This window comes from Ambystoma mexicanum, chromosome 10 (genome assembly GCF_040938575.1).
Source record: "Ambystoma mexicanum isolate Mex_15411 chromosome 10, UKY_AmexF1_1, whole genome shotgun sequence".
Lineage (NCBI taxonomy): Eukaryota > Metazoa > Chordata > Amphibia > Caudata > Ambystomatidae > Ambystoma > Ambystoma mexicanum.
The window spans coordinates 1,578,279,906-1,578,297,599 of record NC_090932.1 but is presented as its reverse complement, the minus strand read 5'-3'; the positions used below and the strand labels follow the sequence as shown (position 1 = coordinate 1,578,297,599).

Sequence of the window (17,694 nt, the reverse complement as noted above, 5' to 3'; positions counted from 1 at the left end):
CCAAAGTGCCTTGATCCAGAGTAAGTGGATTGGACAGGAAAGAAAGAAAGGGAGAGGGAGAATCAAGATGGTGGAAGTCTTCTCCCATTGACCAGAGCACTCCTGCCCATCAGAATCCCACCTGTACCATTCTCACTGAGAACAAAGATGCATCACTATGGTGTGGGGGTTCTACTTTTGAATGGGTGTGGTCCCTTGATGCCTTGGTTCAGGAGTGCTTCTTGCTGTGTGACTGTCTCCAGCGGAGGGTGTTTCCTGCCCTCACAAAGAGGGGGCCTGGCCTTCCAGGTTCTCGTCCTGCCAGTTTGCGGGCTACACCCGGCTGACCAGAATGCACATCACCTTCCATAGCAGAGCTGATGCACAGGGGCTGACACATGTAATATCAATTGGAATGTGGCAGTCGTAATCATAAGTATTACCATGCACTATGCCTACACATAGGCATGGATTTTATTTAGAGCTTACCCTGCCACCAGCATGGGCCACTTATGGTCGTCATTGTTTTAGGTACAGCGGGACATATAGCAAATGCTGTCTCTGTACTGCATGGGCTTGGCTGTTTCTGCGGCTGTCAACTGGGCATCTCATGACCTTCAAACCTGCTCTGTGCCCTGAGTAGAGCAGCTGCCTTGTATTAGGCTACTGATGCAGCAGGGCATGAGAGCCCTATGCCTTTGGCTTGGAGATGATGGAAAAGGGGAATCTGGTTGGCAGCTTACCCCTTTTTGTGATGGAATTACCCTTGTCATTAAATGTCTTAATACAAATCATAGAGGCCAGGGTTTTGTACCCCTGCCAGATGGCAATTACTCATTTGACCCTCAGCCACACATGTTAAGACTCACCCTTCTAATGGTCTAGCTCATCCTCTTGGCAAAATTGTCAACCGGCCATCTGATTGGAGTGCTGTGACCCTGGTTTGTCTTGAATGTCCACGGTCAGTCCCTTCAGAGGCATGGCCCAATGCAGTAACTTTGGGTTCGCTCCATGCATTGCCATATGCCACCTCAGAAGTTCTATGGTTGGTTTGGACAGAAGACCCAAATATGTAGGGTTTCAACTTTCATGCCACACAAATGACTGAAAATGCCTCCTTCTTAATGGTGGCCCAGTTGCGCTCTCTTTTGTCAAGCACCTACTTAGGTATGCACAAGGTTGTTCTACCCCTCGAGTTCAGTTGCACTAATACTGCACCAATGCCAAAGTCACACACGTATGTATGGATGATAAACTCCTGCCCAAAATTAGGGATATTTAGAACTGAGGCCTGGCATATGCCATCATTCAAGCTCTGGAAGGACATCTGACAGGCAGGGGTCCGTGTGAGCTTTTTCAGCCGTTTCTTAGATATGACGTTGTTCAAGGGAAAGGCACGAGTCCCATATCCCTTAATACAAGGCTGGTAATAACCTGTGAGGTCTAGGAAGGACCTCACGTGAGTCTGGATGGTGGGGATGTCCCAATCCTTTACCACCTGGACTCTGGCCTGGAGAAGGTGTCTCTTACTGCCACCTACTTGGTGACCTAAGTAAGTCTGCGCGCTATCTGGAACTTGGACGCATTGCTAGGCAAGCCAACTTTCCACGTGTCTTGAAGGGCCTGTTCCAGATGGGATGAATGGTTTTCCCAGGTGTTGCTGAATATTGCCACATTGTCTAGGTAGGCGACACTAAAGACTTCCAGCCCTGTTAGGACCTGGTTCACCATCCTCTGGACCACTGGACTATCCCAGGGACTGCAGGACGACACCATCACCCCCAAGGACAACATCTTGGAGAATTCCTCCTTGATGGTGTCTTTGAACTTGTTGGACATCCGGAAAAAATCCTAATTTTCACCGGTTTACTGTCTCCACTTTCAATATCATGGACGCCCCCATCAATCTTCCCAGGAGTCACTGAGAACTGTCAGGTGAACTGATCCAGCAGCTGCTGGCAGTCGTGCCTTTGCTGTTGGGTGAGCTCTGGACAGATGTGAACTCCCTTGTGAGACCTGTCAGTGGGCTCAGCGTGCAACAAGTCGGTGAGTGCATTGGTCTCCTCCTCAGTCTCGTCATCTCTAAGTCATCCTGGCTGTAGTGGGGTTCGAGCCGGTTGCCATGAAAGATCTGATGCCATGGCCTCAGGGTCTTAGTGTCAATGAGGTAGTTGACCTCACTGATTTTTTCCAGCACCCCATATGGTGCAGTCCGCTTGTCATGTAAGGCACTGGGCATGAATGCTTCCATGATCGAGACCATTTGACCTGGCGTGTATTCCGTTATGGTGGCCTTCTGGTCATGCCAGTGCTTCATGAGTCCCTTGCTTGCCTTCAGGTTCCGGGTGCTCTGTTCTGTGTACTTATCCATCTTAGATCAAAGACCAAGCACATAGTCCACTATGTCATGGGAGGGAGTTCAGGAATTGCCCTCCCTTCCCTCCTGCAGTGTACTTAGTGTACTCCTAACGGGATGGCAAACAGGAGCTTGAAGGGAGTGAAACCAACACTGTTATGGTTAGGTAGGAGAGCAAAAGGCATGGGAGGAGAATATCCCATTTTCTCCTGAGGGACTTTTACAAGTTACCTTTCATGCCCTTGTGGAGCTTGTTGAACTGCTAAACAAGCCCATTGTTTTGTGGGTGAAAGACAGTGGAGAACTTGTAGGTTACTCCACATTCATCCCACATTGCCTTCAAATACACTGATATGAAGTTGGATCCCCTGTCATGAATTACTTCTTTAGGGAATCCCACATGAGAGAATATCCTAATGAGAGATTCGCAACCACTGGGGCTTTGATGTTCCTCAGGGGGACAGCCTCGGGGTACTGGGTGGCATGATCAACTACAACCAAGATGTACCCATTTCCTGAGGAGGTTTGTGGATCCAAAGGACTCACAATGTCCATACCTATCCTATCAAAGTGCCACCCAACCACAGGAAGTGTAATTATGGCATTGGTGGGGCCACCAGTCTTGCTGTATGCTTAGCAAGTGTGGCAGGACCAGACACTTACTTTAATCTTTGACCTGATCAGGGGCCAATAGAAATGGGCAGACAACCTGTCAGCCATCTTTGTCATTCCGAGATGACCTACCAATGGAATATCATGAGCCAATGCCAAAAGGAATCTTATGTGGCACTGGGGAACCACCAAACACCACCTGGCCCCTTGCCTCAGAAGTCTTAGGCTCGCTGTACAGAAGTTTGTTCACTCATATCTGCCAATGTCACGCTGTGACTGGCAAAGGTCGGCCTTACTCGGGCCCCCAGTTAAGGACAAGTCACTTAGCTTGGGGAGACCCTTGAGGTTTAAACCTACCATGTCCGCCTCCTCAGGTTCTATACCTGTTGGCAACCCTGAAGTCATTGAGTCAAGTGCGACAGCAGCAGGCACTTCAGTGGCCACTAGACCCTCTCCGGCAGGAGCAGGTGTCGCTGTGAACTCTATATCCAGACTTGGCAGAGCCAGATGTTGTCAAGTTTCTTAATCTTAACCAGGTGTATGTAGGTTAGTTCATGTGTAAATAGTTATCATTTGTACCTCTTCTTTCTCACACAGAACTGTGATCCTATAAATTCTGTTCAGAATTTTTGTTGACTGAACAGTCAGAAGAGAATGCTGAATGAGAGCCTTCAGTTAGAAGAGTAGCTGTGCAGGCTGTAGGTACTGCAGGTGTTGCCTCTTTGCTATCGTAATTAAAGAAAGTCCAAGAAGATTTGCAGTCTTACATTTAGTATACTGGCAACGAGGATGGGAGGAAAGTTGTGATGTGAGGAAAGAGCTCATACAGTCATGGGTACAAGATATGTTCAAGGACAAGATTGGGTGTCTTAAGGGATTTTTACATAACAATCAAGCTTAAGAATGGAGCAATGCCAATAGTAGGTAAGGTTAGGGCAGTACCACTAGCTCTTAAGAAAAAAGTTGAAATTGATCTCAATCTCATGCTGAGGGAAGGTGTAATAGTGCCCACTGATGCATCAGAATGGGTTAGTCCCATTGGCACAGTAAGAAAAGCCAACAAGGCATTTACATTCTGCACAGATTTGAGGGAGGTCAACAAGTGTGCGATTGCTGAAGATAGGTGAGCTTATTGCTGACCTACCTGGAACAAGGATGTTCTCGCTTCTTGACCTCAAGTCAGCATACCACCAGATCAGGTTACATCCTGAGTCTTCGGATGTTACAACCTTCATCAGGCAAATGTGAATGTTCAAGTGCATGAGGATGCCATTTGGATTAATATCTTTTATGAGTGTCTTTCAAAAGGTGATGCACAGTATTTTTGGGAAGCTTGACGGTGTTAACATTTACCAAGATGCTACAATGATTTGTGGTAGTGATCAGGTGGAGCATGATCGCAGATTGCACTTGGTATTAAAGAAGTTGGGAGAGGCTGGTCCTATGTTAACACTAGAGAAGTGTACATTTTGCATGCCATTGTTGATTATTTAGGCTACACATTTTCTGCGGGCAGTGTCAAACCAAAGACTAGTGCAGTTAAAGCCATGAAGTTCAAGGTTATAGTAGATATGACTGTTCCTAAGACCGTGAGGGAGGTTTCATAATTTCTTGGTCTCATAGGGCATTATGCCAAATTTATAAAGGGCTTTTCGAGCAAGAGCTCTTGTATAAGAAGAATTACCAGGAAGTGGGAGAAGTATCTCTAGACGAGAGAGTGTGACAATGAGTTTAAGAGAGGGAAGGAGGATATTATAAAGTCTCAGATATCAACAGGTTTTAGAGAAGAAGTCAAAATGTTGGTTTACACTGATGCATGTGAATTGGGTTTGGGAGCAGTTTTAATGCAGGAGGATGCTGGCAGTGAGAATATGACAGTGTTTGCGTCCAGGATGCTTAAGGGTTAGAGAAACGTTATTCAGTGATATTACAAGAGTCTCTAGCTGTAATTTGGGCAATCATGAAGTTCAACATCTATCTGTATGACAGGCCATTTGCAGTGAGAACTGATTACAAGCCAATGGTTTCAATCCTCAATAAGAGAGGACTGGATGGTGTCTCCAGGAGAATTGTTGAAGGGGTGACAAGATTGCAAGGGTTGGAGTTTGTTGTTGAGCATGCACCAGGGAAGAGAAATGCTGTTGCAGATGGTTTGTCAAGAAATGCAGTTGGGAATGATACTACAGAGGGGTGAACGAGTTTGGGTGAGGACATCAAGGATATTTTTAGTGTGGAACGATGCTTCAAGGAGGAGGACTGCCAGAAGACGTTTGAGCAAGATGCACTGTATCAAGAGGTCAAGAAATGGGTTCTTACCAAATGGTGTGAGAAGGGTGGTGAAGGGAGATTAATGGCTCAAGATCTCAAAAAGTTTAAGAAGGACAAGGGTAAATTGGGTGTACAAGGTGCATTGAGGCCATACAAATGGGGTAAGGGCACTATATAATTGACAAATACAATACAATGCAACACAATACAATGTGTATAGTGTGCGAAACCTAAGGGTGTTCATCCACTAAGACCTCGAGAATCCCTTATTCAAGTGGCCAGGACATGGTCATTGCTGTTGGATCCAGTTCCTGGGGGTTGACCAGTGGGGGAGGATCACCTGGGTAAGGGAACCCGGGGATACACTTGGAGGAATACCCAAGGTGAGACACAGTATGTCACAGGCAAAGAGGATGAGGAGGGTGAGATTCTGAGACCTTTGTGAGCTATGTCACATCTAGCCCCAACTCTCCCCTCTTCTATCTCCCGTAATAACAGCCACCGAAAACTCCCCATCTGGTAAATCGACTATGAACACAAACCCTACTAAATTGAAAAACCACATCTCCCAGAAACCCTTTGTTTTCTATCTGAACACTATCCTTCATTCTTCTCCCCATCCTTCTGATTATTCTTTTTCGAACCCTTAGTTTATCTTGAAGAAACACTACTGATACCAAATTCATGTGTGTACTTTCCAATGATGCCCTTCCCGTGATTATTATTGTTCGATTTCCCAGTCGAAAACCACCTACCCTTCTGAAAACCCAACTATGAGGGGTATTATTCCATATAACAATTCTTACCCTTCCAACCCTGTAAAACACTTGGAATCTGTACCATCTACTTTTTCTGGCATGAATGTCTACCTGACAGGTGCTGATGTAAGAGTGAGGCAGAGTCAGGATCTTGACGAGAATTATACACACCTGACAGCCCTTTACCTTCCCCAGAGGGATAAAAGGTGGACAAACAGAGCACAGTATGAGAAGGCAATTACAGCAGACAACCCGACAAGACGGATAACAAGCGGCAGTTCAAGAGAAGGAGAAAGGTGGCTGGAAGTGAGAGGGTGGCGAGGAGAGAAATGACCTCGCCTTTTTCGTCCCCAGCCTGCGGAACCTTCATGGAGAGGAATCTAAGACCGTGAACAATAGCACACATGTCCTGCTGCAGATGTCAAAGGTACACGGGACAAGCCTATGATGATAAGGCGGAGCAGAGGAGTCTCCTGCACCTGTGGATCCGACCTTCACTCGGAAGAAGCCGAAAGCCAAGCCGTTCATCACAGCCGGTGAGTTGAGGGAAAGATCGATAAGCACCGGACTGTGTTGCGTGAGAATTGCATACTGGCAACTTTTGAAACTGAGCCAACGAACTGTGATTGAACTGTCAAAAGTGGAAAGGGGAAAACCAGCAGCAGAGGGAACCCAATACCACGTGTGTGTCAACTCAAGAGACTTTGGCGAGCCCCATATTGAGAATCTACAGAAACCAGAAGGCCATAGAAGGGCCATCAAAGAAATGCAAAGTGGTCATACGTGAGGGTCGAGCAAAAGCCCAAGCCCAAGCCCAAGCTCTTTGTAGAATTGGCATGAAAGCAAGGGAAGTGAATCCTGTGAATGTTGAACTGTGCAAAATAGAACATTAAAATTAAAGAGGGCTGAACCACTATTAGCCTGCTCGATAGCCACAGTTAACCCTGTGAGGGGAGGCAAAGTAACAAGAAGGGATGGAGCCTGGCAGAGGGGGATCGAAGGGTGAAAAGTTGTTGCCCTGACAGTGAGTCCAATAAAAGCAGAACTTAAAAGAAACGGCAAGAGGGAAGTACTAGCCGTCAAGAGAGGTCCAATCCCGACAGAGCTAGATCCAGGGGTGAAACCATCACCCGAGTACTGATAGTCAAAAGGGGTCTGAGCCTGGCCGAGCGAGATCTGATGTCAAAGCTTTCAGCAAAATATTTGTGGAAAATGATACGTGAAGGGTCAGCCCAGAAAAGGGAGACTCAGGGGCGAAACCATCACCCTGTCTGAACTTTGTAATACTAATGAGAAGGGTCAGCCCAGAAGAGGGGGACTTAGGGGTGAAGCCATCACACTAGCAGAAAGTGTGAAACTACAATAAGAAAAGGGTCAGCCAAGAAGAAGGGGCTCCAGGGGTGAACCCATCGCCCAACAAATATTGGGAATTAACTTATCATTTGAAAAGGAACTTTTGTTTTTGTTATTGCAACTCATCTGGCCCGAAGGCAAGAGACTTCCAGAGGAAACTAGACTTGGCCATTGAGTCCTGAGAATTGCAATTGGAACTGAAGTCTGGTGCTAAGGAAGCCCAAGACAGTACTGTGCTCCAAGATCCCATTTTACATCATGCTAAAACGTGGGGAAGGGAGACACAAACCACCACATCATTATTTAAGAACACTTCTTTCTTTTGTGCAGAACTTTCCCACACACCCTTTTTTAGTAGTTGTAAGGTTTGGCAATAGGATCTTAGTAAAGGACCAACCCGCATACCATTTTTCATTCCTCAATAAACACCCTTGAATTGTGATAATTTGTATCTGTCTTACTTGTGTCACCAAGAGTTTCTCACAATAGAGGGGAACGATTCTTAGTCCCTGAGAGAGGTGGTGGTGATGTTGGGACAAGAGGTGCAGATAGAGGTATCCAGAACCAAATCTGTAACCAGAACAGATTTCTGGTGGTCAGAAATTGATGTATTTATTAAGCAACAAGTGAAGGATTGCATACCCTGTCAAGAATGAGTTAACATGTTGAAAACTAGAATACCTCCCATTGATGGCCTGAAGGCTCCAAGGATGCAGTGCAGGCCAGTTATATTATTCTTTCCATAGATCTTTTGTCCAAGTGTCCAGAAGTAGGAATTCTTCATGAAGTCACATCTGTCAGTGTAACAATATTTTTGGAGGGTGTGTTTTGACCAGAGGGACTACCCTCTGTGATGGTGAGTGACAATGGGCTTCAATTCACATCTATGTAATTTCAAGAGGGTTGAAGAGTATGGGGACTGAGCATAAGAGGACTGTTCTTTATCATCCTCAGAGTATTGGATGTGTCGAGAGATTTAATATAACATTAATGGATGGAATTAGAATGTCTGTCAGTATGAATGGCGATTGTAAGAGTGCACTTATATTAAGGGTATTTCAGTACAGAATCACCCCTCATGGCATAACTAGGGTGTCTCCCTAGGAAGTGTTCCGGAGATGCAAAACAAACACTTTATTACCATTAAGTTGGCTGTGCATATCAAGAATGGTATCTTCTGACATAGAGTGTATTAGGGATCAGATAAGCCAGCATGGAGAGATGGCTACAATGCGGTATGATCTCAGCCGTGGAAGCAAAGATAGTGCCTTTGCACAAGGTGGCAGGATTAACATTCTGTTGCCAAGGGAATGAAGGAAGTGTGAGTCTAAGTACTCAAGTATGAAGATTGTAGAGAAAGATTATGGAAATACAGAAATACAGTCAGAGTGAGTGGAGGTGAAGTTTGGAATAAAGAGAGGGTGTCCTGCTCGAAGTAATTAAACTCCCTAATTCGTTTTTTTTAAATCAACAGGGTCTGCAGAGGGAAGGAGGTGTGTTTTAAAGTTTCTTAATCTTTATCAGTTTTATATAATTTAGCTCATGTTCATGTGTAAATAGTTACCATTTGTATTTTAGCATTCTCACACAGAGCTGTGATCCCATACGTTCTGTTGAGAATTGTTATTGACAGAACAGTCAGAAGAGAAGGTTGAATGAGCGCCTTCAGTTAGAAGAGTATCTGTCCAGGCTGGAGGTGCTGCACCCATTCCCTTTGAGTAATTGTAAATCAAGATAATCCAAGAAGATTTGCAGACTTACATTTATTATACCGTTTTTTTTGTCGCCATCAGCCAGAAGAACCCTTGGACCCATGGCCACCAGGGCTGCTTCCCAAGCTGCGCCCTTTGCCATGGATCGTGTCCCCGTGGCAATGATTTTGCTGTCAGGTTTATCATTTCCCAGTAGACAGTCTACTAAAATGGCATCTTTAACAGCGACATGTTGAAAGGTTTCCCTTCTCCAATTGAACTCCACAATAGCTAGTGGGCTATCAGGTGAGACCATCAAATCCCCTGACTAGTCTGGGAGGGCCAGGGATGATCTGGCCCTCCCAGGGTTTTGATTTCCTTTAATGTGTTCATAAGTGCAATGTAGCTTATTTTCGACTGCTGGAAGGAGACACTGGACGGTGACACCGATTTTCTTCTGCTCTGAATCCTTTTTGCCTTACATTAGTTTGCATCAGTGAATGTTTAGATTTTTTTACTAGAGGTTTGACATATGTGTACAGTGGATCTGTGCATGTGTCTGATCTGTGTGTGGAATTACAGTGTACGTTTGGTTTTTGTTTGAAACGAGGACACTTCAAATTGACAGCACAAATGAGAAATTCCGTAAAAAATGAAATCATGTGTAGTTTGGTGGGTTAGGATGTGAGATTATGTGTTGTTATGAACGGGGAAACATGCAATCTTCAATCGGTACATTTTAGAGCATAAAGTGCGACTTCTTGTTCTTGTTTTTAGGCGTGTCTAGTGCAAGAAAGTTTATCTTCTGATTGTTATTAAGTGAACGAAGTACCTACGTCATTTATTTCAAACCTCTGTAGCTGTGTTGCCATTTCTTAAAAGTGTTATCTCCCAAAGCAACAATTTCTGCTTCAAAATAGCAAAACACACTTTAGTTTCCTGTCTGTTCCCTTTGTTATCTGCACTAGACCATCATATTTGAAAGTGTAACTCCACTTATTGCCCCCTGCATGGTGGTCACCCAAAATGGATGCAAGACCCAGAGCCGCCATGCACTTCCTTACCAGATCAACTTCTTTGGAATGGCCTCTTCTGGTGGCAGGAAATGTCCAGAAAAGTCTATCAAAGAGTTGAGTGCTTCCCAGTGCACACATGAATCTGTTCTCCATGCCTCACCACCAGAATACCTGGCCTTTGTGTTCTGGGAACTCTTCTGTGGGAGAGGCCATTAGGTGGACAGTTTTGTGCATGAGGGAAACTCTGTCTTCTGTAAGTCTCCTCTGTGGGAGGAGGAGGTTTTCATTTCAACTCTCCAGAACTCTCCTGACATGCAAGATAGGTATTCATCATGAAGGGATTCTTTGGTTGTGGCTCTGTGGGTGTACGTTTTCCTGAGGGAAGAAGGTTTATCCCTTATTTACTTTATTTGACGTTTTGTTTAGTGCTGGCCCTACCAAGAGGGCCGCAGAGTGCTGAATAACTCCCTGCTATTGTACCCTCTGCAACCTGATCATGGAATTGAGGGATGAATTTCCTATTGCTCCAGGCTGTTATTGTATCAATCGTGAGTTGCAAATACAGAGTTCATTCTTTAAGGGCTCTTTGGTGCGTTACAGCAATTCCTTGACTCTTGTCATAAAGTTCTCTCTTCGTGGCCAGCGGGGAGAGCTGTCGTCTAGATAGGACTCACCGGCTGGGGGCGGGGGGGTGTCTCATCAGATTTCTACCTCCAGGTCAAGCCATTTGATAAATTCTGAACAGCCTATGCTTGAGGGGTGTGGGCATTTTAATTTATCTGAGGCTTCTATGGTAACATGTTGCTTTCTCCCATTCAGGGCTCCTACTACTGGGTTCCCTACTGCAGCGTTGTCCTGGTCTTCTGCTACATCCTGTTCTTCGGAATGGGGCCATGTGAGTACTGCTTGCAACTTCACTTACGCCTTCATACCGTCTAAACAATGGCTGGAGATAAACATAAGCGCATAAAGGGGAGTTCCAGGGATAAATACAGCAGCTTCATGGAAAATAGCAATTGGAAAATATTGGCGTTGTTTCCTGTTGTTTTCATGTAGAACCTATTCCAGGAGGACAGACTACGAAGTGAGCGCTCGCCTCTACATGGAACCGGTCTGCACTTTGCAAGTTTGAATTCCTGCAGCCCCCACCATCTCTCTAATTGAATATGCTTAGATTGAGTAATAATAGGAGATGTTGTTACAGGGCCAGGTCCTAGAAGTCAGCTTCTCTATTCACAAAACAGGGTATTCCCAGGCCTGCTAAGAATGCATGAACTTGGAGAATCTGGGAAGGAAGCTGGGCTGAAATGTAATGGTTCCAGTGAGTAAGTGGAAGGGAGTGGGCTCAGCAGAAGGATGTACCTATTGGGTGTAAGTACATATCGTACTAGCTCCTGATCAGAATCTACTTGGCAGAAGCATCTCTTTGTGATAGCCACCTTTGCAAATTCTCAAATTGGAAAAGTTGAGAAGTATTCAGGGGCTATTACTTAAATAATAACACCCACACAGATGGGTTTTCCCTGGAGGTAATGGCCGGAGAACAAGTTAAAAGCTAGATCAGGCCTTTTAATGAGTTCCAGGCACGCTTGCCTGTAAGGGTATTACAGAAATGTGCACATCAGGGTAATATCTGCCGCTTTCTAACTTTAGAAACAGTGCCACATTATCTGTCTGTTGTTTCTCAGGTAAAACAAAAAACACTCAAGAAAAGTGCCGATCTAAAGGCTGTGGTTTATAACTTTAGCAATAATAACTTGCTCCCCGGGCTGCACTGGATGGTAACGGGTGGGGTAAAAGTTAATAGACTTGTGTGTAGCGAGAGCTTTTAGCAATGGTCCCCAGGAGTTACCGACTGGTACAGCCCAGTGGAGCTGGTTATTATAGCTTTTAGTCCCCCAGTTACAATGTGCCCAGTTGTTTCAGACAAATTCTCACCCAACATGGCCACCATGGAAATGGAAGCGAGGCTCTGAGCAGAGCCCATCTTCCATTTCCATAGCAGCCCATGCTATGAGAGGAGTGGCGGACCGTGCTGCAAGGCTTACAGTTAAGTGGGAAGGTGGGTGTGCATGCCAGGGAGATAGATGAATGGTAGCAGGAAGATGGCGGGTGGGTGCGAGCAGCTGTGAGCATGCTCGGAACGCAGACTTATGCCATGAACCTGCATTCTGAGCAACATGATTGGCTGCCACGCCCACCCCCAGTACTAATAGTAGGTAACGCCTAGTTTTTGTGTCCACTGATGGGTTTAGCACTTCATACCGCTACGATGAATATACCGTTCCTCGCAGCAGTGGTCGTGGGACACCGCAGGAGGAGGAGGATAGCCAGGCACTGCATTTCTTTACCCAGGACCAGCCTTTTTGGGATGCCTGATGACCAGGTCTATGGCAGGTACAGGTTTCCACCCCATAATCATCCTATACCTGGATGCTGAGTAGGAGGGTGACCTCACATCACCCACCCTGTGCTCCCAAGCACTGAGCCCCTTGGAAAAGGTGCTCAATGTACTGCATTTCTTGGCCACTGGGTCATTTCAGCGGACAAGTGCCATAGTTGGGGGGTGTCTCACAGGCCACGCAGACACGCTGCCTACACCAGGTGTTGGCAATCATGACTGCATGCCCCTCAGTCCTCAGGCACATATACATGCTCAGAACACCCGCAGAAAGGCAGCCCGTGGTCCAGGACCTTTACGAGGTGGCACACTTCCCCAAAAGTACTAGGTTCCATTGATTGCACCCATGTGGCTCTACGTCCTCCTAGGGCCACTGTGCAAATCCATCGCAACCGCAAGCAATGGCATTCCGTCAACTGCAGATTGTATGTGATGCCAAGGGAATCATCACCTCTGTATATGCCAACTATCCGGGCTCCAGCCATGATAGTTTCATATTTAGAATGTCACCCCTAAACCGGGACCTGGAAGCTGGGAGGCATGGCGACACATGGCTCATTGGTGAGTACAAATGCCTCTGCACATGCATGCATGTCACGCACAGAGAAATGGCAAACCCCAATTAATGACAACCATTATCACCTCCCCAACTCTGAGCACCTACATGATGACGCCAATACGGAACCCCACGACACCACCCGAGGTAAGATATACAACCCAGGGCATAGTGGAGCGCACATTTGGAGTGCTCAAGTCACGTTTCCATTCCCTTGACTGCTCTGCCGGGCAGCTGCTATATGCGCGCACAGTAGTGTGCAGGATTATAGTGGCAACAATGTTGCAACCCAGCGGGGTGTCAGTAAAAGTGTCATGATCTCTGCTTCCAAAAGGTCAGGGTTTTCCCAACTCCCTTGGAAGCAGATCCATAACCCAGGTTCCGAGTGCCAACCAGTCCCAATTGGGACCTTTTGGACCCAGTTCTGGCACCAGTGGCACCAGGCTCATAAATATGCCCAGTCCCAGTGCTGGAAGCGCCGGGCTCATAATGCTTGGGTGGACTTACCTGCAGCAGACCATGCTGCTTACTTGCCTGCCAGTTGAGCCTCTGGATCCTCTTCTGTTTGGAACTACTTTTCCTGTTGGGTGGGGCAGGAGCCACTCCCTAGATTCAGAACACTGGAACTCTTCTGGAAAGCAGGAACTCTTTTCTTACCTAGGCGTGGCTGTGGAAGGAGACACCTAAGCACTACAGGAGGCTATTTAAACCACACCCGATGGATGAATCTTGCTTTGCGTTATTCTGCATCCTCTGCAGCAGAACGCTCATCGTGTCTTCTGCATCTGATCCTGGGCCTAAGGAAAAAGGCTTACCATCCTGAATCCAGTCTTCAGCAACACCTATAAAGACAAGAAAGAACAGGTTAGCATTACGGTCTTCAGTGACAGCTCTTCACTTACCTGGTCCATCGGCTGTCACCAACGCCTCGCGCTGCATTCCGGCATCTGAAAGACAAAAGCTTACCAACTCTTCGCACGCTCCGGAGGCCTTCGGCGCTGCATCCCGCATCTGAAAGACAAAACAAGGTGCGTTTAAAGACATTGGGGAACTTTAATACTCACGTGCCATTACTCCTTTCCACATCTAAACCAGTGGGTATTCCGGCACCCTGCAGCCGCTCCGAACTTGTACCTGCAAAATAAAAAGACAGTTAGAGCGCATCGTGAAGCAGGCAACAAGCGCTTACTTACGTGCTTCCAGGCGCTTCTATTCATCACACGGGCTCCATCTTCAACTCACTTCAGCCCGTCATCCGCCATCGCCGGAACCCTGCAAAACAAGAAACATCATTACTAAAGACTTTAAAGACATTAGAATTACTCGAAACTTACCGTTCGTGCAGTAAACGACAGACAGCAGTCCTCTGAAGTCAAGAAGCCTGCTCCCCTTATCCAGTGAAGAAACTGGTTACAGCACCCTGCCCCGAGCACGGCGTTCACTTACCTAAGGTGAGAGCGTTAACCTTTGGGGTTCTACAGGAGAAGAGAAAGGGAAGAAGAGAGAGACATTCAATAACCCAGTTCCTTAATCCCATATTTTCTATCTGCAGACATCTTACCCTTCGAGTCAGACATACAGTGCACAGAGGTCCAGCCCAAAGAGCCAGCCGTGTGTTACACATCACCTTTGAAGATACGGTATACGCCTAGTCAAGACCGGCGCCTCTACGGGAATCAGGTGAGCGTTACAGAATGCAAAGACTACCACAAAACTCCGTTCCAGGCGCTATGGAAACCTCGGATACCGACCAGCTAGCCCAGTTACTTGGGGAACTAAGGGCAGAAGTGCATGCAGCCCATCAGGAAACGAACGCTCTAAGAAGGGAACTGATTATTTCCAAGGAGCGAACAGATGATCTCGCTAGACAATTGCTACAGTCACAAGCCGGACAGACCCCGTTACCCGCATCTGGGGGAAATCTTCCTTCTACATCCTCTATGAATCCAGTGCAGATCAACCTACCTGGGAATGTACCTCTGGCTCCGCCCGAACGATTTTCTGGTGACCCAAAGAGGTTTGCAGTATTTATCAATCAGTGCCGGTTGCATTTCTTATGCCGGCCAGCAGCCTTTCCAACTGATCAAGCTAAAGTAGCTTTCGTGCTTTCGTACCTTAGTGGCAATGCGGCAGACTGGTCGATCCCTCTAGTAAATCAAGATGATCCGGTCCTCCATGATTTTCAAGCTTTTCAGCTCAGTATGGAAAAACTGTTCGCAAGACATTCACAGGGGCAGGCCTTGGACAATGAGCTTCTTTCGTTGCGACAAGGTAATCAAGACCTTTTGGCTTATATTGCGTCTTTCAACAGACTGATAGTGGAAACTCAATGGCCTGAGGACAAAAGGATTACGCTGTTTTATAGAGGTCTACGTGGAGAGCTCAAAGATGTGTTAGCCCAAGTAGTGAATCCCCCACAAGATTGTTCAGACTATATAGACTTAGTCGTTCAAATAGATCACAGACTGCAGAACAGGAAGGCCGATCGTTCCAAGTTTGATGCTCGAGTATTTTCCAAACCGCCAACTCCTTCCAAAGGAGTAGACTCCGGGGAACTCATGCAAATAGGGGGTCTGAAAGGTCCTCTAACACAAAAGGAGCGGGAAAGGAGAAAACAGTTGCAATTATGCCTCTATTGCGGAAACTCAGGGCACTTTCTTCGAGACTGTCCGGTGAAACCTGCCAAGAAGGCAGTAGGAGCTGCAGTTACCAAAGTTACAAACTCTGAGCAGGGAAACAACCTCGCCCGACAAGAATAGAGGTCCTCTTGCCGAGCGTGAAAACCAGTTCTGTGACCTCGCATTTCGTGATACCTATGGTCCTCATTAGCCCTGATAATCCGGATCGATTACATGCAATTGAAGCTTACGTCGACAGCGGTGCCATCGGCAATTATGTGGATCATGAAATGGTTTTGAGGATGAATCTAACTCTTTGTCCCAAGGCTGTAAAGGACGTCATTACTACGGTGGATGGTACGGAGATAGCCTCCGGGCCAGTAACGCATACCACTCAAGAGGTGACGCTAGTAAGTCAAGATGGACACCATGAGAAGATCGTGTTCGATGTGATCAAGGCCCCTCAGTTTCAGATTATTCTAGGAATACCTTGGTTAGAGAAACACAATCCTCTGATCGATTGGCAAGCAAGAACGGTCCAGTTTCCAGAATGTTTCTCTACTTGTCACCCTCCACCTGGTGTTGCACTGGCAGCAATTTCTTCAGAGACTCCCCAGTTACCTCCCGAATACCTAGAATACCAAGATGTTTTCCGGAAGGATCAGGCTAACTCCCTACCTCCTCATAGGTCTTATGACTGCCAGATAGACCTGATACCTGGATCTACTCCTCCTTGTAGTAGAATTTATGCCCTCACCGAGCCTGAGAACCTTCACCTTCGACAATACCTGGATCAATACCTGGCAAATGGGTTTATTCGTCCTTCCAAGTCCCCTGCTTCTTCAGCTTTGTTCTTCGTTCCAAAAAAGGAAGGAGACCTTAGAACTTGTATAGATTATCGCTCCCTGAACCAGATCACCGTTAAGAATAGATATCCGTTACCTTTGATCCCTGAACTCCTGGACCAAGTCAGAAAAGCATGCATATATACAAAGCTGGATCTTAGAGGAGCTTACCACTTGGTACGAGTAAAAGAGGGCGATGAATGGAAGACGGCCTTCCGCACCAAGTATGGGCTATTTGAATATCAGGTCATGCCCTTCGGACTTTGCAATGCCCCGGCCGCCTTTCAATATTTTATGAACGATGTCCTCAGAGAGCTCATAGATGTGTGTGTTGTTGTTTACATTGACGACATCCTCGTTTATTCTTCATCGAAATCTGAACATCGGAAACACGTGAAAATGGTCCTCGAAAGATTGCGTCAACACAAACTTTTCGCTAAGTTGGAAAAATGTGTTTTCAACGTGACTGAAGTTGAATTCTTGGGATTCATATTATCACCTGGCGGAGTGCGTATGGATTCAAAGAAGGTCGATGCAGTTCTCAAATGGCCATCACCATCCTCCGTAAAAGGTGTGCAAAGCATGTTAGGCTTCGCTAACTTTTACCGCAGGTTTATCCCCGAATTCTCTCGAATAGTCCAGCCCATCACTGCCTTGTTAAAGAATAACAAACGTTTTGAATGGTCTACCGAGGCGGAACAAGCTTTCCAGGATTTGAAGACTAAATTTATCTCTGCACCAATCTTAAAACACCCTCGCCCCGAACTCCCCTACATCGTGGAAACTGATGCTTCAAGCCTTGCCATGGGGGCAGTTCTATCACAAAAGGATCCGGTAACCAATCAGTTGCATCCCGTGGCATTTTGGTCCCGCAAATTCTCGCCTCCTGAAATCAATTACACGATTACTGACAAGGAACTTCTGGCTATCAAGTCTGCCTTTAAGGCTTGGCGGCATTATCTGCTGGGGGCCCGACACACCGTTACTGTGATTACGGATCACCGAAACCTGCAATATTTGAAAACCGCAAAAGCCCAATCCTCTAGACAACTCCGTTGGGCATTATTCTTTGCCGAGTTTGACTTCATAATTACCTATCGACCTGGTACAAAGAACGGTAAAGCTGATGCCCTTTCTCGGATGGGAGTGGAAGAACACTTGATCAACCCTAAACCTGTACCAATCATTCCCGAACAAAGAATTCTGGGTGTAATCGCCACAGAATCCATAGAGGAAGTTAA

General features: G+C 46.4%; 1 protein-coding gene across 1 annotated transcript in view; it reads left to right on the top strand.

Moving 5' to 3' along the window:
* Positions 1–17,694, top strand: part of LOC138493065 (solute carrier family 2, facilitated glucose transporter member 11-like) — a 190,337-nt gene that overhangs the window by 120,991 nt on the left and 51,652 nt on the right. The window contains exon 9 of the mRNA XM_069620290.1: positions 10,853–10,928. Within this exon, the coding sequence (XP_069476391.1) occupies positions 10,853–10,928 (76 nt within the window). The remainder of the gene's footprint in view (positions 1–10,852; positions 10,929–17,694) is intronic.